Source organism: Cynocephalus volans, chromosome 17, assembly GCF_027409185.1.
Source record: "Cynocephalus volans isolate mCynVol1 chromosome 17, mCynVol1.pri, whole genome shotgun sequence".
Lineage (NCBI taxonomy): Eukaryota > Metazoa > Chordata > Mammalia > Dermoptera > Cynocephalidae > Cynocephalus > Cynocephalus volans.
Genome location: NC_084476.1, coordinates 10063245 through 10090561, shown reverse-complemented (window position 1 = coordinate 10090561; position 27317 = coordinate 10063245). Strand labels below are relative to the sequence as shown.

At 47.5% G+C, this 27317-nt stretch overlaps 3 protein-coding genes and 1 non-coding gene across 15 annotated transcripts; 2 read left to right on the top strand and 2 right to left on the bottom strand.

Moving 5' to 3' along the window:
* On the top strand, positions 1-16670 carry LOC134366099 (zinc finger protein 79-like). Of its 8 annotated transcripts, none has more exons than XR_010022242.1 (5): positions 216-607; positions 3913-4001; positions 5571-5640; positions 11467-13663; positions 15617-16323. XR_010022242.1 is itself a non-coding variant. In XM_063082528.1 (5 exons), the coding sequence occupies exons 1-5, from the start codon at positions 592-594 to the stop codon at positions 15652-15654; spliced, it is 327 nt and encodes a 108-aa protein (XP_062938598.1). In that variant the 5' UTR covers positions 216-591; the 3' UTR covers positions 15655-16670. The 8 variants fall into 8 exon arrangements, 7 of the variants coding, with proteins under 7 accessions (XP_062938593.1, XP_062938598.1, XP_062938597.1 ...); XM_063082528.1 differs by having other exon boundaries at positions 11467-11580; positions 15617-16670; XM_063082527.1 differs by lacking the exon at positions 15617-16323 and having other exon boundaries at positions 11467-11580; positions 13511-14578.
* On the bottom strand, positions 14730-18417 carry LOC134366103 (large ribosomal subunit protein uL11-like). The gene is made up of 7 exons (XM_063082532.1): positions 18274-18417; positions 17757-17830; positions 16583-16681; positions 16132-16213; positions 15437-15523; positions 14967-15079; positions 14730-14780 (listed from the first exon to the last, which is right to left on the bottom strand). Exons 1-7 carry the CDS (start codon positions 18308-18310, stop codon positions 14775-14777), a joined length of 498 nt encoding a protein of 165 aa, XP_062938602.1. The 5' UTR covers positions 18311-18417; the 3' UTR covers positions 14730-14774.
* On the bottom strand, positions 15616-15744 carry LOC134366319 (small nucleolar RNA SNORA65). The gene has a single exon (XR_010022296.1). It is a non-coding gene; the product is annotated as a small nucleolar RNA SNORA65 (small nucleolar RNA).
* On the top strand, positions 17756-27317 carry LOC134366101 (E3 ubiquitin-protein ligase LRSAM1-like). 5 transcript variants are annotated; one of them, XR_010022243.1, is made up of 7 exons: positions 18515-19069; positions 20641-20744; positions 21148-21204; positions 21720-21764; positions 24032-24109; positions 24814-25054; positions 26459-27317. XR_010022243.1 is itself a non-coding variant. In XM_063082529.1 (7 exons), the coding sequence occupies exons 2-7, from the start codon at positions 20673-20675 to the stop codon at positions 26542-26544; spliced, it is 507 nt and encodes a 168-aa protein (XP_062938599.1). In that variant the 5' UTR covers positions 18515-19069; positions 20641-20672; the 3' UTR covers positions 26545-27317. The 5 variants fall into 5 exon arrangements, 3 of the variants coding, with proteins under 3 accessions (XP_062938600.1, XP_062938599.1, XP_062938601.1); XM_063082529.1 differs by having other exon boundaries at positions 24886-25054; XM_063082531.1 differs by lacking the exon at positions 24814-25054.

The window sequence follows — 27317 nt, the reverse complement described above, 5'->3', positions numbered from 1 at the left end:
CATCTGGTGCAGCGGAAAGACTTGTGCAAAGAATAAGCATGATTCCGGGAGCAAGAACAGGTGGAAGCCTCTGTGGGAAGTCCGGCCCGCGACGGCGCAGCACAAAACCGACTGGCACAGAGTAAGAGGCTATGGCCAGGAACAGGGGTTGGTGGAGGCGGGGCGGCGGCGGCGAGGCATATGCGCATGTCCGGAAGTGGCGCCGTGCCGGCGCGTCCCCTTGGCGCCAGAGCTGGTTCCTGGCCGCTTGGCACTGCCTGGGAGCGCAGTTCCTGAGGTCGCGCTGGCAGCCGATTCGGGTGGTTTTCTCGAAAAATCTGTAGCGGCTTTTTCACCCGGGTTCTGCTTGAGGCCAGGCTGAGGAGTGGCTGTTGGCTTGGGAGACGGAGCGGAAGAGCCAGCCGGGCAGGCCCGGCGCGAGCTCCCAGGGCCCAGCCGCGCAGGCTCAGACAGGGCCTCGGAGGAGAGAGGCCGGAGAAGGCGTCCTGCCCCGGATCTGTCAGAGCAGTTCTGCAAAACGGGGCTGGGGTGCCGTGGAGCGACGGTGACGCCAGAGAACTGCTGGGAAGCGGTGGCTCCAGGTGGCACCCAATGCTGGAGCCAGGAGGTGAGGCGGAGTGTGGGAGCCATTTGCAGGTGATCCGGCTTCTTGTTCCCGTTTGTCCACTAATGCTGCTGTTTCACTCGGACCAGAAGTCCTGTTATGTTTTCCACAGGTGGTTGGGGACAGACAATCGTCATTTTGAGTAACGAACTCAGAGGTTAAAAAAGGTTTGAAGACGTCAGGCCTGGGTGATTACCACTTACCGCAGGATACCTGATAGGCCGATGACGTTATAGAGTAGGGAGAAGCGGGCTCCTGGGGAGGAAAACGGGACGTACCCAGGGACTCCTCTGTCGCTTCTCTCCTTCCAGCCCTTCTTGAAGCAGTGAGAGATGCTCGGTAGCGCAGGAAAGCTTGCGGGTAGGCTGAACCCGGTAGGACTGAAGTTGTGGAGGATAAGGGAGTTCGTATGCAGAAGGCCCCGATTGTTGTTAAAGCTGCGGGGGTACCTGCCAGGTCTCTTACTCTGGGTTTTCCTGGCAGGACAAAATAACACTAACTACTTTGTTTGCCTCTAAGAATTTTAATCATCGAATAAAATGATGTTTTTGAGAACCCCTTGCAGGCAGTACAGAACAAAAGTGTACGGTGTTTTAACCACCAAGGTCGGTGCCATCCTCCCCTAGATCAAGGGGTTCCTGTATTTGGTCTTGCCCTTGCAGAATGAGGAGTGCAGTTTCACATCCAGCATTTTCTGTTGTTTTCCCCAGAGACCTGGGAAACCAGGTTGGATGGTTATCATCCTCCCCATACTGCAAAGAAGAAAATAAGGTACAATGGGGTTAAGTATGACTCAGTACCAGAAGGTCTGTACTAAGACTAGTATCCAGATCTGTTTACTATTATTCAGATATAATTCACATACCATAACATTCACCCTTTTAAAGTGTACAATTCAGTGGATTTTATTATTCACAGAAGGTTGTGCAACATCATCACTGTTCAATTCCAGAACATTTTCCTCACCCAGAAAAGAAACCCTATCCCCATAATAGTCACTTTCCATTACCTCCTTCTACACAAGTCCCTGGAAACCACTGATTTACTTTTTGTCTCTGTATTTGCCTAAGATATTTCATTTCAGTGCACTATAAAATATGCGACCTTTTGTGTCTGGGTTCTTTCACTTAGCAGAATGTTTACAAAGTTCATCCATGTAATACCATGCATCAGTACTTCCTTATTTTTGTGGGTGAATGATATTCTGTCGTATAAATATATCGCATTTTGTTTATCCAGTCCTCAGTGAATTTTGTGTGGACATATGCATTTTTTCTCGTGTGTATTCGTAGGAGTGGAATTACTGTGTCATATAACTCTGTTTAACTTTTTGAGGAACTTCTGAACTGTTTTTCACTGTAGCTGCACCATTTATGTACATTCTCACCAGCGCCGTGTGAGGGCTCCAATCTCTCCACATCCTCGTCAACATTTGGTATTTTCTATCCTTTTTATTGTAGTCATTTTAGTAGGTGTGAAGTAGTATCTCATTGTGGTTTTGACTTGCTTTTTCCTAATGACTGATGATGTTGCGTTTCATGTATTTATTGGCCATTTCTATATCTTCCTTGTAGAAATATCTGTTCAGATCTTTTCCCCAATTTTTAACTGAGGTATTTGTCCTTTATGTCAAGTCGTAAGAATTTTTTATGTATTCCAGATGGTAGATCCTGGTAACATACACGATTTGCAATATGATATTTTCTGTCATTCCATGGTTTTTCTTTCCACGTTTTTTTATCGCGGCTAGCAATACAGGGATCCGAACCCCTGACCTTGGTATTATCAGGAGCATGCTCTAACCAAGTGAGCTGACCAGCCAGCCCCCTTTCACTTTCTTGACATTGTCCTTTGAAACACAAAGTTTTTAATTTTGATGAAATCCATCTTAACTATTTTTTATTGATGTTTCTTGTGCTTTTGCTATCATATCTAAGAAATCATTGCCTAACATGAGGTCACAAAGATCTATTCTTGTTTCCTTCTAAGAGTTTGAGCTATTAACTTTAGGTCTTTGATCCATTTTGATATCGTTTTTGTATATGGTGTGTGGTAGGCGTCCAAGTTCATTCTTTTGTATATGGATATCCAGTTGTCTCAGCACCATTTTTAAAACAACAACAGCAATACTAAGTCTTCCAACCCATGAACATTGGAAGTCTTTCCATTTATTTCGGTCATCTGTAATTTCTTTTAGCAGTGTTTCATAGTTTTAAGTGTATGAGGCTTGCACTTCATTTGTTGAATTAATTCCTGGATATTTTACTTTTTGATACTATTATAAATGGAATTATTTTATTAAGTTTACTTTTGGATTGTTCATTACTAGAACATAGAGATATAGTATTTTGGTATTCATCTTGTATCCTAAAATCTTGCTAAACTATTTATTAGCAGTAATAGGTTTTCCTGGATTCCTTAGGGTTTCCTATATACAAGTATATGTCATCTGTAAATATAGTTTTGTTTCTTCCTTTCCAATCTTTATGCCTGTCCTTTCTTTTTCTTGCCTAATTGCCCTGACTAGAATCTCCAGTATAACATTGAATAGGAGTGGTGAGAGCAGACATCTTTGTCTTGTTCCTGATCATAAAGGGAAAAAGCTTTTAGTCTTTCACCATTAAGTCTGAGGTTAATGGTGCATTTTATTAGGCTGAGAAAGTCCCCTTCTATTTCTAGTTTGTTGAGTGTTTTTCATCATGAAAGGGTGATAGATTTTCTAAAATGGCTTTTTTTGTGTGTCTGTTGAGATGATCATGTTCGGTTTTTTCTTTCTTCTATTTAGGTGGTATATCGGTTGATTGTATGTCTAACCAACCTCACATTCCTGGGATGAATACAACTTGGTCATTACCTCTTCTTTTGATGAAGCAAATGTCTTAAATTTGCAGAGCCACTTTCTCCAAAGAACTAAGTAATAGATAATATTTGTCAACTGTACACTTATATGCTAGGCATTGTGCCACTACTTTATCTGTATATATGTATAATCTTCAGCAACCTTCCAGCAGATTATCATCCTCATTTTAAAGATGAGAAAAATGAGACTTAGGGAGGTTACATGGTTTGCACACTGCTGGTGAGTGGTGGATCTTGCATACTTGAGAGTCTGTTACACTGTAGTGTCTCCCTGCGTCAGAGTGAGCTGATGGAATTTCTGAAGTAGGAGAGAATGGGAAAATTTACATACGACTGCAGGTCTGCCAGTTCATCCCTAGTGTCCTTTGAACCCTTTCTTCATAGCGAGAATTGGTGACTCTATAGGCTGCAAACTTCTGTGTCTTATTTATTTCTTCCTCTTCCTCCAGTACCACCTTTTTGGGACACTGCCCTTCCCCAAAAGGAAGACTCAGGAGAAGGAGGAATGGATTCTAGTCTCTACACAACTGGGCCCCAGGTAAGTTGGAAATTTATTCTAAGAGGCAACCTCTTTTATTCCTAATACTAATGGTAGGGTTGGTTTGTGTGTCCCCCCTTCCTGCCTGCCCCCAATTCACAGAAGTAATTCATGTTCATTTGAGCAAACCTGGGAAATATAGAAAACAAGAAAAATTTAAAGTAACCCTTAATCCCACAAAGAGGTGGCACTTAACGTTTTGATTTGTGTCCTTTCAGTCACGTGGTTAGGAGATAATTATTGTCTTCTGTTAATACTGTGGTGTAATCTCCTGATTAGTTTTTCCCTTGCCACCTGGCTGCTCCCCCATCCCCCCCACCAGCACCTAGCAGAGGGTACATTGCATAGAGTAGGCCCCTATTTGTTATAAGAACAGCTGGGCTGCCACCTGCATGCCTTACTGCTCTCACTCTGACTCTCCTGAACTCCACGTTTTTGCGTGTTACAGAACATCTGCACTTGCCTGTCCTACAGTCACCTTAAACTCTGTGAGCCCCAAAACAAAAGTAGTTACTAAGCTGACATGCGCAGTTACCTTCTTCCCATGCTTCTTCTCTTTGTGATGACAGGACCATCTGTCTAGTCTTCCAGGCAGGAAACAGCTTTGATTCATCTTCAGATCTATTCTCATGAAGCCCCTTTCTGGCAGTGCATCTAGTCCCTCTATTTGAGCAGGATCCTCTCTCAACTTGTTCTCTCCCACCACCATCTCAAGGCACATCTGTCCTCCACCGGCTCCTTGCCTAAGGGATAAAAGCACCATGTTTATCAAGTCATTTAAAGCTTTTTACATTCTGACTTCCACCTTTCTAGACCGTTCACCCCTCCACACCCCGACCCTTGCCTTGGACTCCCTGCCATTTCCTGAACATGTGAGGACTTTCTCACCTTCATGCTTTGGATATCCTTCCCTTGCCCTGTGTGGGGAACCTCCTCATTCAATGCCGGCTCAGTGATTGGCTTCTCTCTGTGGTCTTCCCTGGTTGTCCTTCCTCTCCCCTTTGGTTCTCCTAGCAACCAGTTCATCCGTCTCTTTCACACATACTATTACATTTGGTTGTATATACCTGGCTGTCCTGCTGTACTGGGTGGGTGATAACCAAGTTCACGGGGATATTTGTTAAATGATTGAAAATTCAGCTTTCACATTTCTTTGAAAATTTGCATCTGATTCTCACTGTATGAACTCACATTCTAATTTTTCTTTTTGGTATTGGCTCTTGTATGTTCCAAGCACCTGCTGGTTCTTGCCCAATTACTTCTCATGCACGCACACATTTTCTAACTATCTACACATAAATTCTCCCAAAATTATAAACATAGAAAGACAAGAGACAGTGGTTTTGTGGGGGGGTGGGGTGGGGTGGGTGTGTCAATGTGTCAGAATCCATTATAGTATAAAGCACATAGAAAGCTATTGATATAATGGTTTTCTTGAACTACCCAGGGATGTGAATCCTTTCACAGATTGATTTCCAGCTTCCCCAAGGCTGCTAGTGTTACCGCCCCCTTCACCACCAACCTAGATCCTGAGAACACTGGCAAGAAGGAATTTGCTTGTTGTTTCAGGGATCCACACCCTTCAGCAGCGGGACTGTATCTTTGACCCAGGATGGGTGGAGGAACCGGGTCCTACTGGGTAAGGAAACTGATCCTTTAAGATTGAGAATCACGGGTTAGCCAGTTAACCCAGTTGGTTAGAGGTCGGTGTTATAACACCAAAGTCAAAGGTTCAGATCGCCTTACCGTACAAGCGAGCTGCCAAAACAAACAAACAGAGAATCAGCTCAATTCTGAAAATCTGGCACTTTCTTTCCGGTGTGTAGAGATCTCTTATTGCTGTGATGCACCAGAGCGATAGCGTTTAGTCCTCCTTGTTCCCCAGTGGAAAGCCTCTGCATGGCTAGTCAACAAATAGGCAGTTTCCCTTTGCTTCCCCCAAGGCTACAGCTCTCCATTCTCTCCTTTCCCAGGAGGGCTGGGGCAACCCTCAGGTTAGTTTCTCCATTGTTGCTTTGCCCCCCATGGATTTGTCACCCCACTTCCCCTGGGTGATGGAGCCACAAAGGATTACTCAAAGCCCATCTCTTCTGAGCAGTGAGAACCCCAGAAGTGGTTAACTTTCCCAGAACCCTCAAGGGAGAGGCATCCCTTCCTTGGGAAATTAACCCCAAATTTGGGTTCTCTTCCTGCATTTATTTTCCAGACCAGGAAGTTACGGGAAGAGAACATAGGTGCGGTTATAGTTTAACAATATAGGCTGGTGACATTCAGTGAAACAAGCCAGATGACATTCCAGTGAGGTAATTAAGTGATCCTATCAACAAAAGCTTCATCTTAGCAAACATTCCTTCACCGTCCAGCAATTTTCCAGTATCTTTACATTTCAATCAGTAACTAGTCTGTCCTTGAGCCAGCAATCTTGCTGTGTGCCACAAATCTTTATCTTACACCAGTGACTCTATAGCCTGAAGAAAATTTCCAGTCCTCCGCAAGGTCAATATTTAAAACCACAAGGCTTTGGAAAACCAGGCCCTGTGAAGCACATTTGCTTTAAGAGTCCTCTACACTCCAAATTCAGTAAGTTCCCATCTTCTTAAGTAGGGTACTTTCTGGGCTTAGCTTAGCTCCTTGGCTTAACTCCTCCTTGAAACTGTTTCTTTAGTTTCTTGCAGAAAGGCTTTACCAAGACCTTGACACCATGTCTGTCTTATTTCTTGCTGTATACCCTAATGCCTATACCAAATGAGTGCTCAATAAATATCTGTTGGAGCTGGCCAATCAGAGTGTGCGGTTATAACACCGAGGCAACAAGGTCAAGGGTTTAGGTCCCCTTGCCAAAAAATATACATGTGTATTTGTTGGATGAATGAAAGGAACAACATAACTGGCTAGTTTTATCTGTCCTGAGTTCTGCATGGGTATTTATACTTAGGATGATCTCAAAAGCCTGTGTATTCCCCTTGAAGAGGAATTTCCATTTCCCAGCCTCTCGTGAACTGCAATTTTGTTTTTTTTGTTTTTTTTTGTTTTTTAAAGATGACCAGTAAGGGGATCTTAACCCTTGACTTGGTATTGTCAGCACCACGCTCAGCCAGTGAGCCAACCGGCCATCCGTATATGGGATCCGAACCCGGGGCCTTGGTGTTATCAGCACCGCACTCTCCCGAGTGAGCCACGGTCCGGCCCCGAACTGCAATTTTGAACAAGGAGAAGGAGCATGGCTGCTGGAGGGAGAAGACCTAAGTACTAGTCCAGGTAAATGGACAAGCACTAAGCCAGGGAAGGTCTTGGGAGAAAAAGCCCCTTTGAAACACAGTTTGTAACAACCCTGTGAAGCAGATATTATTATCCCCATTTTACACATGAGGAAACTAGGCTGAGCGACATTAATTCAATGCTTCAAAGACTCACAGCTAGAAAGTGGTGAGGCTGGGATTTGAAGCAAGGTCTGTCTAACTCCAAATCTCACTATTCCTCACCTCCTCCTCACAAGGTCTCATAGGGCTAGGAGATGTCTGGGGCATGTGCGATGTTATGAGCCAGTGGATGAGTATCCTTCCTCACTGGTGGGGAATGAGAGTCATCTTTGCTGGTCTGACACATTCCCTGCTTGGGGTTCACCTCACTGAGGATCTTAGGTGCCCGACCTTACCCACACTGTCAGCTGTGATAGCTCCTTCTGCCACCACATCTGGCCCTTAATTGGAATCTGCTCCCTGTTTCACCTCTTTGTGGCCATGCCAGAATTTTCTAAAGGGCTGATACTAACAAAGGAAAAATGGAAGAAAGGGAAATCATAGCTTCTGGTCTCTTTTGCTACGCATCTAAGGCTGCTCCTTCCTGCCTTTGTGTCTCAGCCTCTGCTCTTGTGGGACCTCTGCAGGTCCTCACTAGCTGGGGATCCAGTCACTTTTGATGTTTGAGACTTAAAGCATCAAAAGCGCAAATGAATTAAACCACTTTAGGGTAAGAGCATTTTACTTTTTGTTTTGTTTTGGTTTTTGGCAGCTGGTGGCCCAGGGATTTGAACCCTTGGCCTTGATATTACCAACAACACATTATAACCAATTAAGCTAACCAGCAACCCCCATTTCACATTTTTTAGAAAACTGTAACCTGGTTCTTTGTTGCCTTATTTCTTTAGTTAGGAAATATTGTTGCTGAAATGGCAATGGGAACAAAGCCTCTGGCCTATTTTGTGTATAGTTCCTCAAAGCTGTCTGTTCTTACTGTATTACTGTCCCCTTCACCTGTCACGTTACCTTGGCCCTCGCTGTTGTGCCAGGCATCGCTCATACTTACTAACTTTGCCTTTTATGGGGAGTCTCACTAGTCCTGCTGCTGCCTTCTCCCAAGAGCCCTCCTTCCCACCCCACCCATGTTAGTCACGTAGAACCTTTTCACCTGAATTCAAAGACCCTGTGTGGAACTTCAGAAATTGGGTGCAGTGTTTTCTAAGGGAACAATTGCATTTTTCTGAGAAAAGTGTTCATCACAGTCTCACAGGGGTTCAAGATCATAAAAAGGCTACCGTGTTAGTTTTCTAGGACTGCCATACCAAATAACCGCAAACTGGGTGGATTAAAACAATAGTTCTGGGAGCTAGAAGTCTGAAAGTGAGGTGTCAGCAGGATTGTGGTACCTCTGAAGCCGTCTTAGTGCATTTTTGTGTTGCTATAATAGAATACCTGAAAACGGGTAATTCACAAATAAAAGAGGTTTATTTGTCTCACGATTCTGGGACAGCTGCGTGTGGTGTGGGCCTCAGGCTGCTTCTCCTTATGGTGGAAAATGGTGGGGCATGGTTGACGAAGCAAGAGAGACAAAGGTGCCAGGGTCCTTTGAAACACCCAGCTCTTGAGGGAACTAATAGAGCGAGAACTCACTCACTACCTACCCCCAGGGAGGGTATTCGTCTTTGTGTGAGGGATCCACCACCTATGACTCAACAGGCTTTCAACACGGCCACATTGTGGGTCAGATTTCCACGCAGCCTTTTGGGGAATAACATAACCACCCTCCATCAGAAGCCTCTGTGGGAGGACCCTTCCTTGCCTCTTTCTAGCCTCGGGTGGCTGTCAGCAATCCTCGGTGTTCCCTGGCTTTTAGATGCATCGCTCCAATCTCTACCCCCTTGTCACTTGACATTCTCCTCTCTCTGTGTCCCAATTTCCCTGTTTTTACAAGGTATACTCTAAACAGTTATGGCCTCCACTTGATTGCATCTACAAAGATCCTATTTCCAAATAAGGTCACATTCTGAAGTTCCAGATGCGCATGAATTTTCGAGAGGGCACTATTGAACCCACCACGGTTACCCCAAAACATTCAAATCACCATGTTATCAGAAACAGAAGTTGGCAAGGGGCGTTACCACCAGGCGTGTGTGCTCTGAGGCAGTATTTCAGGGCAGTAGGAGCGGCTTTGGATGTGTGCCTGAAAGATGCACTCAGTCCTGCCTTACTATCCATTAAACACATGGATCCATGGAAACCGCTGAGTTATGTAGTCATGTTCCCGTATGTATGAAGAATGTGTGTAATAAAATCTTTCTTGCTTATTTTACAAAGTAATAAATATTTTTAAATGTTGTCAACCATAGAGTTATATGAGCCACGTGATAGTGAATAGAAGTAGTTTGGGACAGGTTTTCACTCTGGCTGTTACAGAAACTAAATACCGGCTCTGTGGAATGGCACCTCTGCTCTGAGACCTGCAGTGCGTACTGGGCATCACTGTGCCTCCGTGGGCTGGGCTCAGGTCCTCCATTATTCCACCCCACACCTCCTAGGTGACAGACCCAGGCCTGTAAAGTACCTTTCACCTTGCTGCTCCCTTTGGGGACTATTGTGATGGATGCTGACGTTTCTCTGACGCCGTTGGTCACTTTTCATTATTATTATTTATTGAATTACTCATAAGTCAGCAAATGTGCATTAAAGCATTTGGTACACGCCTGATGTCATTTTAGCTACTAGGAGTAGCTAACAGAGAACAAGACATAGTCCCTGCCTACATCTCACGTCTTAGTGAAGAACATAAATAAAATGAGTGAACATATACTTTTACGTGATAGTGCTGTGAAGAAAATTAGGGTTAGGGGCTGGGGGAATGAAGCTGAGTAAGGGAACAGAAATGAAGTTAGGAAGCTGCTAGAGATCAGATGAAGAGGGACAACCTGTTTGAGGAGGTGACATTGGAGCTGGGATCTGAAGGAAGAGAATGAGCCGGCTACATTCTGGGCCACAGCATGTGCTGAGGCCTTGATGTGGGAGTGAGCTTGGCTTGTTTTAGGGTCAGAAGACCTGTGTGGACAGAGCTTAATAAACAAGATGGAGAGGGGTATGCATCGGGCAAATCATGTGGGGAATTACGGCCATGATAGGCATTTGGATTGTATTACAACTAGGAAAATGAGAACCCATTGCAGAGTTTGAAGCAGGGAAGGAACGATATTTATGTTTAAAAAGAATTCAGCAGATGTATGGAGTATTCTCGTGGAGACTTTGAGGAGTCAGAAATAGAAGCAGGTAAGCGGCGGCTGTTGCAGACATTCCAGTGAGAGATGATGGGGGCTTGCTAAGAAGAGGGACTCAGGATATAATTTTGGTGTTAAAGCCAACAGGACTCACTAGTGGACTGCATTTGGTGTGTAGGGAAAAGGAACATTAAGGCTGACCCTAATTTTTTACAGTTGGTCGAATGGGAAGACTGACAAAGATGCTGGCTTGCAGGAGAAAATCAGGGGCTCTCTTTTGGTGATTTCTCTCAGGGGAGATGTGGGCTGAGAGATGGGAATTTGTGATGGTCACTTGGTTTTCTGAATTGCCCCTTTCTCCCACTGTTTCTCTTGTCACTTTTCCTCTCTTTTTCTTTTTTTACTTAGCTAGATGGTCTATTTTTAAGAGCTGTCAAACCCATGTATGATTGAATACCAGGTTACATAGGGACACCCTCAATCTGAGTGGAGGACCTATGTGCTCTCAGTAGATTGGTCATCGTGCAATTTAGAGGGAAACCTGCTTTTAATGCTTAGGACCATTCTGGGTCTTTTATGTGTCTTAACTCATTCAATCCTTACAGTAATTCTGAAAGGGAGCTGCTTTCACAGATGATAAATCTAAGGCACAGAAAGATTAAAGAATTTGCCCAAAGTCACACAGCCAATGAGAGGTGAGCCAAGACATAACCCCAACCAGTCTGTGTCCAGATTCTGTATGAAATTCAAATAAGGAGTACCTAGAACTAACCCTGCTCCTCTCTCCTCTCAGAAATAGGGCAGCTAACACCTGAATGTCTCTGAAAAACCATCTTGGTCTAAATCACCTTGGTTCTAAATTTTGTGATTTAGAACAGAAATGTTCTGGTAAAAGGTGAAACTGAATAAGATCTTGGCCAAACTCCTTCAGCATTTCTTCCACCAAAGTTATACAGGACTATTGCTTTTCTAACTTTTTTTCAGACTGGAAGATTGTATCTCAGTCACCACCCCAACAAGCCATTTCTGAAGAATCATTTCCAAACCCGAGTATAGAGATGGCCCCTGGAGAGTCAGAGCACAGAAAGGGTGAACTTGGTAAGAGCTTCAGTCTGAGACCAGTCCTTTCACTACAGCAGAGAGTTCCTAAAGAAGTGAGTCCTCACGAACGTGAAACACACTCTAAGAGATTTAAGAATTTACAAGTAATTAAGCCTCACAGAGTGGGAGCGTACACATGTAATGAGTTTGGCAAACCCTTCAGCTACTGCTCCTCCCTTTCTGAGAAGCAGAAGAGCCACACTGGGGAGAAACCCTATGAGTGCAGTGAGTGTGGGAAGGCCTTCAGGCAGAACTCCTCTCTTCTTCAGCACCAGAGGATCCACACGGGAGAGAAGCCTTACAAATGCAGTGAATGTGGAAGAGCCTTCAGCCAGAACGCAAACCTCAAAAAACACCAGCGAACCCACACTGGAGAAAAGCCCTACAAATGCAGTGAGTGTGACAAAGCCTTCAGCGACTCTTCAGGCCTTGTTCAGCATCAGCGAATTCATAGTGGAGAGAAACCCTATGAATGCAGCGACTGTGGGAAGACCTTCCGTCACACTGCTAGCCTCACAAACCACCAGCGGACTCACACCGGGGAGAAGCCCTACAAGTGCAGTGAGTGTGGGAAAGCCTTCAGTTACTATACAGTATTCATTCAGCACCAGAGGATTCACACAGGGGAGAAACCCTACAAATGTAGCACATGTGGGAAGGCCTTCACTCACAGTACACACCTCACAGACCATCATAGGACTCATACAGGAGAGAAACCCTACAAGTGCAGTCAGTGTGGGAAGGCCTTCAGCCAGAGTATACATCTTGAAAGCCACCAGAAGACCCACACTGGGGAAAAGCCATACAAATGTAATGAATGTGGGAAATTCTTCAAGAAGACCTCAGCCCTTATTCGACATCACATTATTCACACTGGAGAAAAGCCCTACGAGTGTAATGAGTGTGGAAAAGCTTTTAACCAGAGTTCAACCCTTAGTCAGCATCAGAGGATTCACACTGGTGTGAGACCCTATGAATGCACTGAGTGTGGAAAGGCCTTCAAGTGTAGGTCAGCTTTCATTAGACATCAGAGACTCCATGCTGGAGAATAGCTGGGAACACAGTAAGTAGGTGGAGAAAGCCCCAGATGTGCCAACTCATAACTCAACATCTAAGTCAGGGCAGGTGGGTGGGGCTCCCAGAGAAATACTGAGGGCTTGATAGCATCTGGGGATGACATTTGACTTTCGTAGTCTGTAGTGCACAGCCACATGCAGAAGGACCTCTAATAAATACCTGGTCACTATTTTCCACCTTGCATGGGGAAGCTCAAGAGCTCTCTTTAACATTTTCTTTCAGTTAGTATCAAAGAATCTTTGAGTCCAACTGTTAACTCAAATTTAACTCAGTTTTGGGGCCGGCCCATGACTCACTCGGGAGAGGTGTGGTGTGATAACACGAAGGCCACAGGTTCGCATCCCATATAGGGATGGCCGATTAGCTCACTGGGTGAGCGTGGAGCTGACAACACCAAGTCAAGGGTTAAGATCCCATTAATGGTCATCTTTTAAAAAAATAAAAATAAACTCAATCAGTTTTAGAGATTTACCTTTATCCTGACAGTGGGCCTGAACACTTTATGTGGCAAGCACTCCAAAAGCCTTGGTTTATTAGGGATAAGTGATTAAATCGAGTGAAGAACTTGGTTCTTTACATGAAGGTCAGGAATTTTTCCCAGTGTTTGTAATTTCTCCCTGAAGTAATGAGAACTACTGCAAAAGGATGAAGAGCATTGGCAAGAAATGACTAGTTGAGAAATATTAAGGTATCCAGTTTGGGGGAGTAAATGCAGGTGAGGAAAAGGATTCTAGGGCCAACTTTAAAGTACTCGAATCTTCTTGGAGATGAAATACTCCTTAATGCTGGAAAGACAGGAAAATACACAAAAGTACAGTTAGGTGCGATGTCCTCTTGTGAACTCTTACAGAGAAAGCAGACCCGGAGAATAGTGGGACTGAGAATAGATGCTGCTGCTAATGAACTCCGTCAGCAAGAAGTACATCCCATTCTATGGAGGCCTCAACAGGAAGGGCCACTAGAGCGGCAAGATCTGAGACAGCCATGCTTGGCTTGGAGGCAGGTCAGAGATGGCACCTAATTCAAATTATTCCTGATGGAAAGTACGTTTCCTTTAGGAGATGCAGATTTTCACCATAGGCTGCTTCCTTTCTGTCTTTCTAGTTTAACCACTGTTCTCACACCCAGTTGGTGTGGTCTCATCTCAGGGCTTTGGCTAGCCAACCGTTGAATATTGGAGACAGGCTCCCAATGAGTGGCCTTCAGTGTAAGGGAAGCTGCCTTAGCTTGGTTTCCTTGGTCCCTGTGCCTTGTAGGGCACTGGAATGTTTCCCGTACCATGTGGAGTTCAGGTACTCCATTCCATCCTGATGTGATTAAAACCACTGACTTAAAAAAACCATTTGCAAAAATTAGTGAAGGCAAAGAAATGAGAACTGTGGGGGAATTCAAGTTCTTAAGGCAATCATTTCCACCTTCTTTTAGTCTGGTACCCACAAGCCCTTCCAGGTAGTGTGTTTCAGGCTGCTGAGGTGTAGTCTCTCACGATACCAAAGTGTCTTGAGGGTCATCAAAAAGTGAAAGGGACTGATAAGCTCAGGCACTAGAAAGGTGGCTAGAACAAGTTGAGAGATCTGGAAAACAGGTGACACAGATACATTAGAAAATAGTCGCTACTGGGATAAAGTCTAGAGAAAAACCTATGAACCAGTTAGCAGAGGTAGGCTAATTCCTGCAGCAAACCTGAGCCTCACTTTCATGTGACTGAGGGAGCAGTATCAAAGGGAAATAATCGTCAGGTTTCTTTGATATGTCGGTGATTTTCAATGTCAGCCTCGTCAGCCTCCCCCACCATACATGAAATTCACCTCAGATGGAAAGCTATTTTCCTGTGTTCGTGCTGAACTTCAGGTTTTCTTTCTGGCCAATAACATTTTTCCTATGAAGAGATCCATAAAGTGTCTACAGTGTGTTCCTTTCTAGGTGTCTTCTGAATTTTTCCCATTCAGGGCAGAATCTGTTACCGAGAGCTTATTACCCAGACTGTTACTTCACAGGTTTTACCAATGATACCCCCCCACCCACAAAGGACCTAGCTCCCCCTCAAGAAGATGCCACACAAAAAAGGCCACGGGTAGTCAAAGGATCCTTTATTAAAATATTTTCCTTTGTACTTAATTCTGCAAAAAAAAAAAAAAAAAAACTCTATCAGTAAAAGGAGTTTAAAAAAAAAAGATTATCTCCCAACCCTACCCACTGTCCATTTCTAGAACTTTCCAGCTTATCTCCATGAACACATTAGCTGCTCCTCCCCCAGCTTTCACCCCCCATTATAACCAAATGACACTGATGCAGAAGTCACTTACACCTGGGCATTCCACTGCACCACTGTTGATGTCATCTATGATGTCATGAGGGTGGCGGCCATCAACATTGCAGCCCACAGACTGGGCAGTCCCCAGGATCTCTTTAATGGTTCCTGTAATTAAACGGTGGCATCAGAGCAGCTCCCTGTCCCTCACAATCCTCAGATATGGGGGCAGATACTTTTGAATTTTACAGCAGGCAAGGAAGGAGTGATATTCCTATAGCTCTAAAATTAAAAATTTACATTCCGTCTCGTTACATAGACCATGAATGTGAAGTCCACATGGATCCCCTGCTGCCCAGATTAAACATATCCAGCTCAAGATCTCATTCTTTCAAATCCAGAAAATACTGCAGCACTCCCGATCTTGTGTCTTACTGAGTCCCATTTGAGTGAGGAGAACATTAACCACTCACTGAAAACACATGAAATTCTAGTTAAGGTGGTTACATGTTGTCCTGCTTTTACCTGAGAGTTCTCTGGCTAAAGATCTGTGCCGCATTTGTCGGGCAATATTGACGATCTCATCAAACGTGATATTTCCATTGTGTTTAACTGCGGATGGGGGAGGGAGAGAAGACAGCAAACACTTTATTACAATCTGAGGCCAGAGCAGCCCTCATAACGTTCCCCTTCACCTGTTTCTAGGTTGTTCCCATGCTTTCGGCACAGAGTCATCCACATGAAGAACAACCCTGTTTCCTAAGCTGGGCTTACTGTCAGCTCACCACTGGATTGCATCAGCCAACAGAAAACTGGTCAGGTGCAGTGGCGGGTGGCTAAGGGCAAAACAAAATCTTTATCTGACATGGAAGGGATGTTATGTTTTAAAGATGAGAAAACGAGCTCACGTTACTGGGCTTAGTTTAGCTGTCCAGTGTATTGGCAGCTGTGACTGGTCTTCCTGACTACACTTCACTGTTCTCGGTTACTTCTCCTGTCTACTGCCTTTTCCCTCCTACATGGACTGCGAGTGAGACTTGCCCCACACAGGGACTGGGGAAAACCGTGTGGCAGTGCCTGGTCTAACTTCCTTAACCAAATCACCAACCAATCCCTATGCCAACCCCTTGTTTCATTAAAGGGAAAACATGCAGCCACTGGGCATACAACATCAATCACAAACCACTACTACAACAAATCCAGGAAAAAGGGCAACTCACTGTTTTTTTGTTTCTTTCTATCTCTTGGTGGTTCCTTGAGGGCTTTGATGATCAAGGCAGAAGCAGATGGTACCACCTCAATCTGCAGAAGAAATTCTTGATGTTAACAACAATACTACCACTGCAGGAGGACCACTAATGCCATGCACACTGGCTCTCAGAGACCAGACAGCCAGACACTGGGCTTACTGTATGTGCTCAAGTAATTTTCACAATCTGAAAACATGTTCCTAGGATACATCATGTTAAGTAGTTTGCCAAATGTTACACAAGTGATAAGAGTTAATACTTGGACCCAAGTCTTCCCTAGCTAGGTTTATGCTCTTGACAAAGCCTTCCCACAAAGATAACACTGCTCACAGCTCACCACTGGCAGCAAAGAAACCTATCCAGGAATCCCAGAGGGTGGCTACCTCTACACTCCCACAAACCAAGCGCCAGAAATCAATACCTGGGCCTGTCTGTTCTGAATGGTCAATTTCACTGTAATCCTCAGACCTTTCCAGTCACCGGTTGCCTTGGCGATGTCATCACCAACCTTTTTTGGAGACTGTAGAAATATAGAGATATAATTACCTTGTGCCTGAAGTTGGACCACACCCTTAACACCTGTCCAGTGGTGTGCACTTTGCAATACCCCAAAGCTTCCTTATCCAGGATGGAGAAAGCTGAAGCACATCGTGGTACCTACCCAATCAAAGCACAGCTATCACCTCTATGAAAATTGGGAAAAGGGGGCTGGAGGGTGAAGTCTATCCATGGGCTAATGGCCACAATGGGGCACAGTCCCTTACTTACCCTCTCATAAGGGAATATGTGGTAAGCAGGGGTTTTAACCCTGGTTACACTAGAAAAACGTGAAGAGTTTTAAAGATACTAAGTTCCCATGTCAGACCAGTCCGAGTCCATCTGGGGGATGAGGATCTGGGCATTTGCTACGTTAAAATTCCCAAGTAACCATTAGCCTCAACAGGAGGGTTGTCCCATAAGTGACAGCTGACCTAAGGGCCAAGGAAGAGTACGAAGACACTGGCCATGCAAGATGGGGGGGTAGTGTCAGGGATAGGTGATAAAGGCCTAATGACATTCTGGGAAATACAAGTTCAGTAAAAGCAGAGTATAAATTGGAGAGAAAAGCAGGCAGAGGGAACTGGTGATCAGTAAGGACTAAGTAAAGCCGGTTGTATTAACCACTACGTTACATTTACAGCACTGGAAACACAAGCTACTGTTATTCACAAAGATATTCACCCACACCCCATTTAATCCTCCCGACAGTGCTATAACAATTTCCCTGACCAGGAAACAGGTTAAGTTGGATGCCCAATGTCACCAAGCCATTCCTGACTTCAAACCCCTCACACTTGGCCTTCTCGGGCCCAGCCCTCAAGGACACCAAAAGCAGCAGTTGAGACACGTGTTAAGTGAGCGACTGTAAGGTATCGGATCGATTTTTCCAGTATGACCTTCCTGCGGTACCTACTGCTAGTTCAATGGCTCAGGTGAAGTCGGGAGTGACAACGCAAGCCAACGATGAGACACTGGCACAATTATGTTTGCGCAAACCAGGGCTTAACTGTGCTCTCATCTGAATAAAGAAACGCCCCTTGGCCGGGGGAACTTACCAGACCCAGGGGGCCGATCTTGGGGGCCAGGGCAGACGTGGCCCCTACTTCGCCACCGGTGCACCTCAGGTACACTGGGAGAAAGCAAGGATTAGTGCCTCTGCAGAGGGCGCCCCCGAGCCACAGCCCTCTCCCCTACCTTTCCGGGGCTGGTCACAAAACCCTTTGCCTCTTCTCCAACAGGCACCAAGAGTCCCAGCGGCGTGGGCAGCTCCGAGCCCAGCGCGGGCCGGCGCGGAGGAGGCCCCAGCCGCGGGCAAACCCAGTCGGGGGAGCAGAAACGCCCGGAGACAAGCCTTACCCTAAGGCGTGCGGCCTGAAAGCCACCGCAGGTCGTTGGGTCCTCCCTCCCTGTTTACACGTGGGGAGGCCGAGGCCCAGAAAGGCTGGGCCAGGACCGCGCAGTGCTGGAAAGGCCTCCAGGAGGCGGCGGCTTTAGAGCCCGACAAGGGAGAGGCACGAGCGGCGGGAGGAGGGTGCTCCATCCCGCAGCCCGGGACACAGCTAGAGCACGCACCGACTTTGATCTCGCTGGGGTCGAACTTAGGCGGCATGGCGGAGGCGGATGGTGTCGGATGAACCCGGACTCGGGACGACCGAAGAAAGTTGCACCACGACCTCCTGCGAGCCGAAAGCCGGAAGGCCGGAAGCCGCCCGGACCACGCCGGATGTAGGCGGGACAACGCGGCTCTCGCGAGAACTCCGGCTCCGCTCCTCCCAGCGACGCCGTAGCTGCTGTTTTTCTTGTGTGCAGGCGCCCGAGGCTGACGGCTGGAGGTCCGGCCGTCGCGGTGAGCTGTGGCTGGGAATCCGGAAGGGGGTTTCGGGGCAGTTCGCCCGGCAGGAGGCAGAGAAGAAGGGGCTGCTCCTGAGGTCCTGCGTCCTGCTGTTCCCACGCACCTTATCGTGAGGGTCACCCTAGGGTCCCTGTCACCCAACCCCAGGACCTCGCCCCTCTGCTGAAGGGTCCAGGACCCCAGTACTCGGCGGCCGCGGCCTCTCCTACGCCCTTGGTGGTCTGTACATTTTACTTATGAAATCAGACTACTCGGGTCTAACTCCAGTCCAAGTGCTCGTTGTGCGATTCGGCGGCTTCCAGTCTCAGACTCCGTCATCCTGGTCTGCAGGACTTTCTGAGATCCTGAGTTTCGGTCCCGGCTCCTGCCTTTGGAGGAGACTCAGCTCCGGCTCCGCCAGGGCCCGTACAGGTGGTCTGCGACCCCGCGCCCACGACCAAGTCTTCCGAGTGCTCGGCCTGCCTTCAGGTCCCCCCGCGGACCGGAACGTCGGGACCTCTCCATCCACAAAGCCAGGTCAGCTACTGCCCACCCCAGCCAGGGAAGGGTGGGTGTGGTTCTTCCCATCTGGGCTGGACGTCGCGGGGAGAACAGATGGGGATAAACGTGGGGGGACAGACTGGACAGAGCTGATCTTCTGGGGGAGCGATGGTCATTAGGGAGGAGACCGAGAGAGCTGGACATCGGGAAGGGGTGAGCAGAAGGGTAAGAGCTGGTCATCAGGAAGGGATGGGGCGGGCTGTTTTTAAACCATTTCCCATCCCTGCGGGTAGGTGTGGGTGACAAGAGGGGCCTGAGCTGGCTCTGCAGGCTTGGCTGCCTCCCCAGACAGCCACCGCCCCTAGCGGGGGAGCCCTGTGATCTCGGCCCCTCATTCAGAGGACCAGATGTGCGTCTTCCTCAGCTGCATCTTGTCCCTCGCCCTCTTCTCCCTTGCTCCCTGAGTCAATGTCTGTCGCATGTGTGCTGCTTTGTGGCTGACATTTGTTGAGGACTCACTATGTGTCAGGTACCGTGCCATGGACTTTTCAAGTATGAAATCATCAGACCCTCACAGAATCCAGCGTTGGTAGCATCATTACACACACTTTAGAGATGAGGAAACCGAGGTCGTGAGAGGTGAACCTAGGTGACAATTGGTAGGTGGCAGATCTTGGATTCAAACCCAGTTATATTTCATCCCAAAGCCTGTGCTGTTAACCATACACTTCCCTGGGTGATTGCTTCCTGGCCGGTCGCTGTCCCTTACTGAGCACTGATATTTGCAGATGCTGGGCAGGCCCTGGGCAGGCAGTGAGCACCTGGTTTCTGAGTTCTGGACAGTGTACTTAGTGTGTGCTGAGTTATTTGAACACCAAGGAGTTGGGCAAATTCCAGAGGATCACGACTCAAAAGACCAGGATTCCAGGCTGGTTTTGCTACAATGCAGGCTGTATGACGAGATCACTGAACTTAATGAGTATCAGCTTCTTCACTATAAACAGGACCATGGTAAGAATCAAATGGAATAATGACTGTGAGGGTTGTAAGGTGGCTGAGGATTGCTTTTTAATTTTTATTTAACTCAGAGATCTCTTTGGTTATGATGTAGTTGAGCTCCCCAAGGTCATGGCTGGCACTAGTTTGGATCTGCTGGTGGCACTCTGACTGTGTTTTGGGGACTAGAAGTGATTCCCCAGCTGAGTCTGTTCGAGTCCTCCAAGAACATCCTCAGAAAGTACCTGAGGAAACTTCTCTAACGTGCAGGAGAGGTGGGGTTCCGGAATGGGGAAAGGGCAATGCCAAGGTCTCACAGCGGGTCAGTGGCAAATGTGGGCTCGGACCCAGGTCACCTGTCTTGTGTTTATGCTCTTTCTACCCCGTCTTGCTGCTTATCGTTTAGTCCACAGAGAACAAGGTGCCAAGCACCTCCTGTGTGGGGCTCAGGGCACTGATTGACGGACCAGGTAGACATGGCCCTTGCCCTCGTGGAGCTCACCGTCCGTCAGACCAACTCCGTGCTCTGTGTTACTGTGCTACCTGTCGTGAGGACCTTGTTGGGGGCTGTGAGCAAATAGCCAGGCGCTAACTTCTCTCCTGTGCCCCAGCGTCCTGAAGATCACTCTGGGAAAAGGGAAGGATGCCGCTCTTCTTCCGGAAGCGAAAACCCAGCGAGGAGTCTCAGAAACGCCTCGAGTACCAGATGTGTCTGGTGAGGAAAAGTGGGTTTCCTCTGACTCCATCCCATCTCCTCCTCTGCCCCATGAAATAGGGCCCCACACTGCCCCCAGACAAGCCACGCTCCCTTGCATCTGCCTCCCACACCACCAGAGGAAATCATCTCTGGCTCCGACCAGACAATGAGGCCCCCCTCAAGTGCACCTCCCCTCCTGGACTGAGCTAACTTGTCACTACTTCTTCACTTTCTCTTCCCTGCTGGACCTCAGGCTCTGGGAAAGCAGGGATCATCGGCCACCTGCAAATGGACTAGTGGAACCAGATTGTGTCTGTGCTTCCTTGCAGCTCCTTAATTCTATGGTTCTTTGTCTGGTTTGTCTACTCTTTGAGGGTGTTTTATTTGAACACTTTTTAAAACAATTCTTTTTTATCTTTAGGCAAAAGAGGCCGGTGCAGATGACATTCTTGACATCTCTAAATGTGAGCTCTCCGAGGTAAACCGAATCTAGTCTTCGGGCACTGAATTTGATCTGTCCTATTTTCTTGGATCATGTTTCCCCCGGAAGGACAGATGTGGACTGGGGCTTTAAAAAGGCCAGGAGCACTAGTCAAGAGATGTTTCCTTAGATTTTGTTCTTTTCCAACAATAGATACTTTAGCCTCAACATAGTCTCCAAGAGTTAAAGATTTTAGATGGAACGTGTACGCACCGATCCCTAGGGTACTGGAAGAGTCTGGCATTCTGCAGCGACTGATAGGGCTCACCGTGGGGACAGGATGTATTGGACAGGGCAGTGCAGGGCAGTCTTCTGCCAGCTACTTGAAGGGAGAGCTGACCACGTCCCCATCAACATTCCTCCCCAGACTCGTCCCTGGGCTTAGCACTTCCTCCCCATGAGCATTTTGCCCTCGTTCACCTCCTGCCCATTACTCCCTCACATGAATGCCGCTCAGAGAACAACTTAACTGGCAGAAGGGGAGATACTTACACTTTTTTATCTTATCTTAGATTCCATTTGGGGCTTTTGCAACATGCAAAGTTCTACAGAAAAAGGTAAGATGGGTCCCCATTCTCAGAGAATTGCTCATTGCATGTTTGCTCGTTTGAAACCACATGGGACTTCTAGGAGCCACCTTGCTGGCATAGCCACGTCCCTTCTCTCTGGCTCCCACCCGTCCGGCCTGCAGCAGGTGGTTTCACAGTTAGGAGGGCAGGCGTTGGGGTTGGACAGCCCTGGATCGCATCCTGGCTCTGCCTCTCACAGGCTTCATGACTTGGGAAACTCCCTTAGACTCTTGCATCTCAGTTTCTTCATCTGTGAAGTGAAGACGTCCAGAGTTCTACTTTCTCAGAGATACTGTGAGAATTAAATGGGATCGATAAGTAGATAGATAGAGGAGTATAATGCCAGGTGTCACTTGATAGTGGTTCTCTGACCTTGGGGCATTCACTTCATTGCTGTGAGCCTCAGTTCCCCCATTCACACAGCATTGACACTGTGGACAATGCTGAGCCCAGGCAGCAGGACTTCCTGCCAGCCTGTCCTCCACTTTCTTGAGCTCCAAAGCTGGATGGAGACAGAACGGGTATAGCCATGGGTCTCATGGGCTCGGGTCCACGCCCAGGGGTGGGGTGGGGTGGCCTCGCTCGTGTTCCCGTGTGGGCCTCCTGCCCTTTTCCCTTGTCCCCACGTGGCCTTTCCTCTCTTTCTGCAGGAGGTCCTCAGGCCTTACTGAGCCTTCTGTCTCTCCTCTGCCTTCTGTATCTGCAGTGTCCTTTTTACCTTGTTCTATGTCCCTGAAACCAAAGGAAGGACTTTGGAACAAGTGACAGCGCATTTTGAGGGATGATGATATCCCTTTTGTGTGAGTGGCTGTCCCTCCTAGCTGGGCCAGCTTTGGACTTCAGGGGTAATGGAGCTGGCCTTTGGCTCTGAGCTGAGCCTGAGCCTGGGGCCCCTGACAGTCTAGGCCCTAGGGAAGTTGGGATCCAGGAGCACAGCCACTGGGATCCTCGGCCTCCTGGTCCCTCTTTCGTGTCCAGCTCACAGCAGCCTATACCCAGAGCTGTCAGGTTCACCAGCCTCCGGGTCCAGTTCCTGCTGCTGCTGTGGGGACTCAGGACCATCTGGGAGGAGCCCTGTGGTCATCCCTCCACATGCCACCTCCTTCGTGACACTAAAGCAGCAGGGGTTGGGGGTCACTTCTTGGCTCCTCATTTCCTGGCTGGAGATGCTTTTGGAGGCTGGGTGCTGGGCACCTGGTTGCTCGTCTCACATGGCTACATTATCAGGAAGGAACTTTGTCAAATAAAGATTTGACTCAGAAAATCACGTCACGACCTCTGGGTGAGTCCAGTTTGAGAATGGTGTATTCCGTCCTTCTGTAAACTAGGTCTCTTGGGCCTGCCCAGAACATCCATTCCCACCCTTCCAGCCTGCAGCAGGTGGTTTCGCAGTTAGGAGAGCAGGCGTTGGGGTTGGACAGCCCTGGGTTCCATCCTGGCTCTGCCTCTCACAGGCTTCATGACTTGGGAAACTCTCTTAGACTCTTACATCTCAGTTTCTTCATCTGTGAAATGAGGACGTCCATAGTTCTACTTTCTCCGCGATACTGTGAGAATTAAATGGGATCAATAAGAAGATAGACAGAGGAGTATAATGCCCGCCATATAGTGAGTGCTTACTAACTCCAGTGTTAATAATAATGCAAACTACACTCATTCTGGTGACCCAGGGGAAGTTAAGAGTGGAATGAATGATATTTCAAAAGAACATTGCAGCTTTGAATGAAGATGGGTAAGACTGTTCCAAATGACGTGTCCAAACGAAGACAGGTAAAAGGTGTTCCATACCAACAGAGTAGAGAGCTGCTTGTCACTAGAAGTTTTAAAGCAATGGATCATGCCTAACAAAATAGCAATACATGACACGGATTGAGTAGTGGACCATGTGCCAGCCTAAGGTCTTTTTGTCCATCAGCTTGTTTACTCATCATGGCAGCCCTCACAGTCAGATGCTTTTTTATTCTCTATCTTCCACATGAAGATACTGAACCTGGGGAAGGTTAAGGTCAGGATGGCTGCAGGGGGTTTCTTCTCAGGGTGGAAGGTAGAATTAGACCTCTAAGATCCCTTTCATCTGATCCCACATTAAGAGACTCCATGATTCTGAACCACATCTCTCGTTGTGGTGTCTTGGAGAGCGGAGATGCCCTGGGCATGGCAGGGCCGCTGGGCGTGTCCCGCACTGAGCTGGCTGCCTCACCCTCAGCCCACCGCTCTTCATTAACCTGATAGGTCCTCAAATCTTTTCCACACAGGTGTTGATTGTCCATACGAATCACCTCACTTCCCTGCTTCCTAAATCCTGCAGCCTCGTGAGTCTTGCGACCATCAAGGTACTGGGCCCTTTCTCCAGGTGTCAGGGTCTCTGCCTACCGTTTGCGGTGGGAGCCAAGCTTCCCTGCTCCCTTTGGGTCTCCTGTATTAAAATTGAAGCCAGATAGGCCTAATATACTACTCAATCTGGGGCTAGCTGCTTAATTCACTTGGCTAGAGCATATTGCTGATAACACCAAGGTCCAGGGTTTGCAACTGGTCCCTGTACTCGCCAGTTGCACCCCCCTCCCCAAGGGAACAATATAATAGTCAATCAGGGATTTGGTCAACGTGGTTTATTGGGTACTTCTGCATGCTGAGCATGGTGAGGGGGCAGTGACAAAGATAACCAGCCACAGTTCCTGCCCTCAGGGAAGCTACTTGCTAGGTGGAAAGCCAAATCATAAACTCATGGCAAGTCACCTATCAGGGAGCGAGGAAATTGACAGTTCTAAAGAACAAGGAACAGGTGGGATATCCAGGGCATCTTGCAGCTGACATATGAAATCTCAGATCTGGGTGGACTCTGTCCTGACTGTGAGCCCCTCCAGTACAGGGGCTGGGAGGTAGTCACATTACATGTGACATTGTTCATGAAAATTTTAATGTGTGAGAAGGTAATTTACCTGTGGCTTTCATCCAGCTGACTCCATTTTATTGTATCTCTTCTTGCCTATAATACCCATCAAAAGAAACATTCAATAATTTACCTCTGTTAAAGCAGCTTTGAACAGTTCTCCTGCAGGTCTTCTTATAAGCACGGACAACAGTGTTTCACAGGACCTTGATATCATAGATTTTATGGAAGTTTGGCTCCAACCTCCTTGCGGACCTTGCACGCTGTGGGGAGAGCTCCCCTCCTTGTCTTTTGCACAAACAGTTCACCGTGGTGAAGCCAAGCCGAAGCTGCCCAGTTCCTCTTGAGCAGGAGGCGAGGCAACAGCATAAGAAAACATGCTTTTCAGGTGCATCCACGTGGGGTTGTCTATCACAAGTGTGTATCCTCATAATCTTTGCGGCATTATCATTCCCATTCTCCCTGTTATGCTATATGCCCTTCTTGTATGTAGGAGAAAAAATACAAGATCAATTACTATATTTTGACTCCACTAACAGTTTTGTGTATTAGGTTTTATTATTCTTTCTTTTCTTTCTTTTTTTTTTTTTAAGATGACCAGTAAGGGGATCTTAACCCCTGACTTGGTGTTGTCAGCACCACGCTCTCCCAAGTGAGCCACGGGCTGCCCCTTATTCTTGCCTTTCAATCAAGGAAACTGAGGCTAGGAAGATGCACTGATTTGAGCCTCAGAGTTCTTTGACTCGTGAGCCCTTGCTCTCTTCCGCTGTCTCCCTCACAGAATCAGGCTGAGTACCTTGTTAGTTGGATCTGGCTGGTGTTTCATGTTATACCAATGTGTAAGCTCTATGAGCTTCTATCTGTGTTTTTTCGGTCATCTTTTTTCCCCTGAAGTTTCTTGCTTCTCAGCCTGGAATAGAAAAACCAAGGGCTGTTTAAAACATTTTTCCAAATTGGCAGCGTTAGAGCCACCCATGATTTGACAAGAGTCACGAATCTGAGGAGTGAATGAAGAGACGGCAAGAGATGGACCCTAGGAATCAGGCTGATGGCTCTTTGCTTATAAAAATGGGCTCTTTTGGCAACAGCATCTGCTTACAAAGTCCAGGACGTGAAATCTGCACACTCCTGGGGAGGGAGCCCACCAACCAGAGGCCAGGAACGGGTTTGTCCATGGCTCAGAGGGCTGTCTGGCACTCTGGGCTCACTGGAGCATCCTGTGTACATAAGCTTCTCCATGTGCCCGACCGAGCTATAAAGGAAACAGTCTAACTGCGGCAGTTTGCCTGTGAAATGTGAGGCATTCAGCCGCTGCAAACACCAAGTGCCTACTGCCTAGAGGAGGTCATGTCCATTGGGGATGGAGCGAAGTAAACATGTGATCACAAGGCAGTGATAAGTGCTGTGAGGACTTTATACTCAACCCTGTGTGGGCCAGGAAGGTGGGTCTGTGGGTCCTGGAGTTGGACCCAGGAGGGGGAGCCCAGGTGTCAGTTGATAGTGGTTCTCTGACCTTGGGGCATTCACTTCATTGCTGTGAGCCTCAGTTCCCCCATTCACACAGCACTGATACTGTAGACACTGCTGAGCCCAGGCAGCAGGACTGTATACTAGCCTGTCCTCCACCTTCCTGAGATCCAAAGCTGGATGGAGACATAACGGGTGTAGCCGTGGGCCTGGTAGGCTGGGGTCTGTGCCCAGGGGTGGGGTGGGTGGGCCTCAGCCCGTGATCCCGTGGGGGCCTCCTGCCATTTTCCCTCATCCCCACGTGGCCTTTCCTCTCTCTCTGCAGGAGGTCCTCCGGCCTTACTGAGCTTTCTGTCTCTCCTCTGCCTTCTGTACCTGCAGTGCCCTTTTCACCTTGTTCTATGTCCCTGAAACAAAAGGAAGGACTTTGGAACAAATCACAGCCCATTTTGAGGGGCAATGATATCCCTTTTCTGTGAGTGGCTGTCGCTACTAGCTGGACCAGCTTTGGACTTCAGGGGAAATGGAGCAAGTCTGTGACTCTGAGCTGAGCCTGAGGCCGGGACCCCTGACAGTTCAGGGCCCTAGGGAAGTCACGATCCAGGAGCACAGCCACTGGGAACCTTGGCCTCCTGGTCCCTCTTTCCTGTCCAGCTCACAGCAGCCTATACCCAGAGCTGTCAGGTTCACCAGCCACCAGGTCCAGTTCCTGCTGCTGCTGTGGGGACTCAGGACTATCTGGGAGGAGCCCTGTGGTCATCCCTCCACATGCCGCCTCCTTCATGACACAAAGCAGCAGTGGTTGGGGGTCACTTCTTGGCTCCTCATTTCCTGGCTGGAGATGCTTTTGGAGGCTGGGTGCTGGGCACCTGGTTGCTGCTCTCCAGTGGCTGCATTATCAGGAAGGAACTTTGTCAAATAAAGATTTGACTCAGAAAATCAGGTCACGACCTCTCTGTGTGAGTCCAGTTTGAGAAGGGTGTATTCCGTCCTGTAAACTAGGCCTCTTGGGCCTGCCCAGAACATCCTATGCATTTACTTCCTCGTGCTCAGCCAAGCTTACTCTTGGCATGTGGAGGTCATTTCTACCTCTTCCTTGGGCTCAGGTCCCTGAATCATTAGCCATTAAATCTTGTTGGGTTTCAAAAAAACACAAAAGCCCTCTTTTTCTGTTGACTTTAATG

Excerpts from the sequence above, each read along its gene's own strand:
- LOC134366099 (XM_063082522.1), top strand. Across the intron at positions 4,002-5,570 it reads TCTACACAACTGGGCCCCAG|GGATCCACACCCTTCAGCAG; the intron begins GTAAGTTGGAAA and ends TTGTTGTTTCAG. Across the intron at positions 5,641-11,466 it reads GAGGAACCGGGTCCTACTGG|ACTGGAAGATTGTATCTCAG; the intron begins GTAAGGAAACTG and ends ACTTTTTTTCAG.
- LOC134366103 (XM_063082532.1), bottom strand. The coding sequence starts at position 18,310 with ATGCCGCCTAAGTTCGACCCCAGCGAGATCAAAGTCG. Across the intron at positions 16,682-17,756 it reads AGATCGGCCCCCTGGGTCTG|TCTCCAAAAAAGGTTGGTGA; the intron begins GTAAGTTCCCCC and ends ATATTTCTACAG. Across the intron at positions 15,524-16,131 it reads TAGAAAGAAACAAAAAAACA|TTAAACACAATGGAAATATC; the intron begins GTGAGTTGCCCT and ends CCCCATCCGCAG.
- LOC134366101 (XM_063082529.1), top strand. The coding sequence starts at position 20,673 with ATGCCGCTCTTCTTCCGGAAGCGAAAACCCAGCGAGGAGTCTCAGAAA. Across the intron at positions 21,205-21,719 it reads CTAAATGTGAGCTCTCCGAG|ATTCCATTTGGGGCTTTTGC; the intron begins GTAAACCGAATC and ends ATCTTATCTTAG. Across the intron at positions 24,110-24,885 it reads TGAGTCTTGCGACCATCAAG|ATTTTATGGAAGTTTGGCTC; the intron begins GTACTGGGCCCT and ends TTGATATCATAG.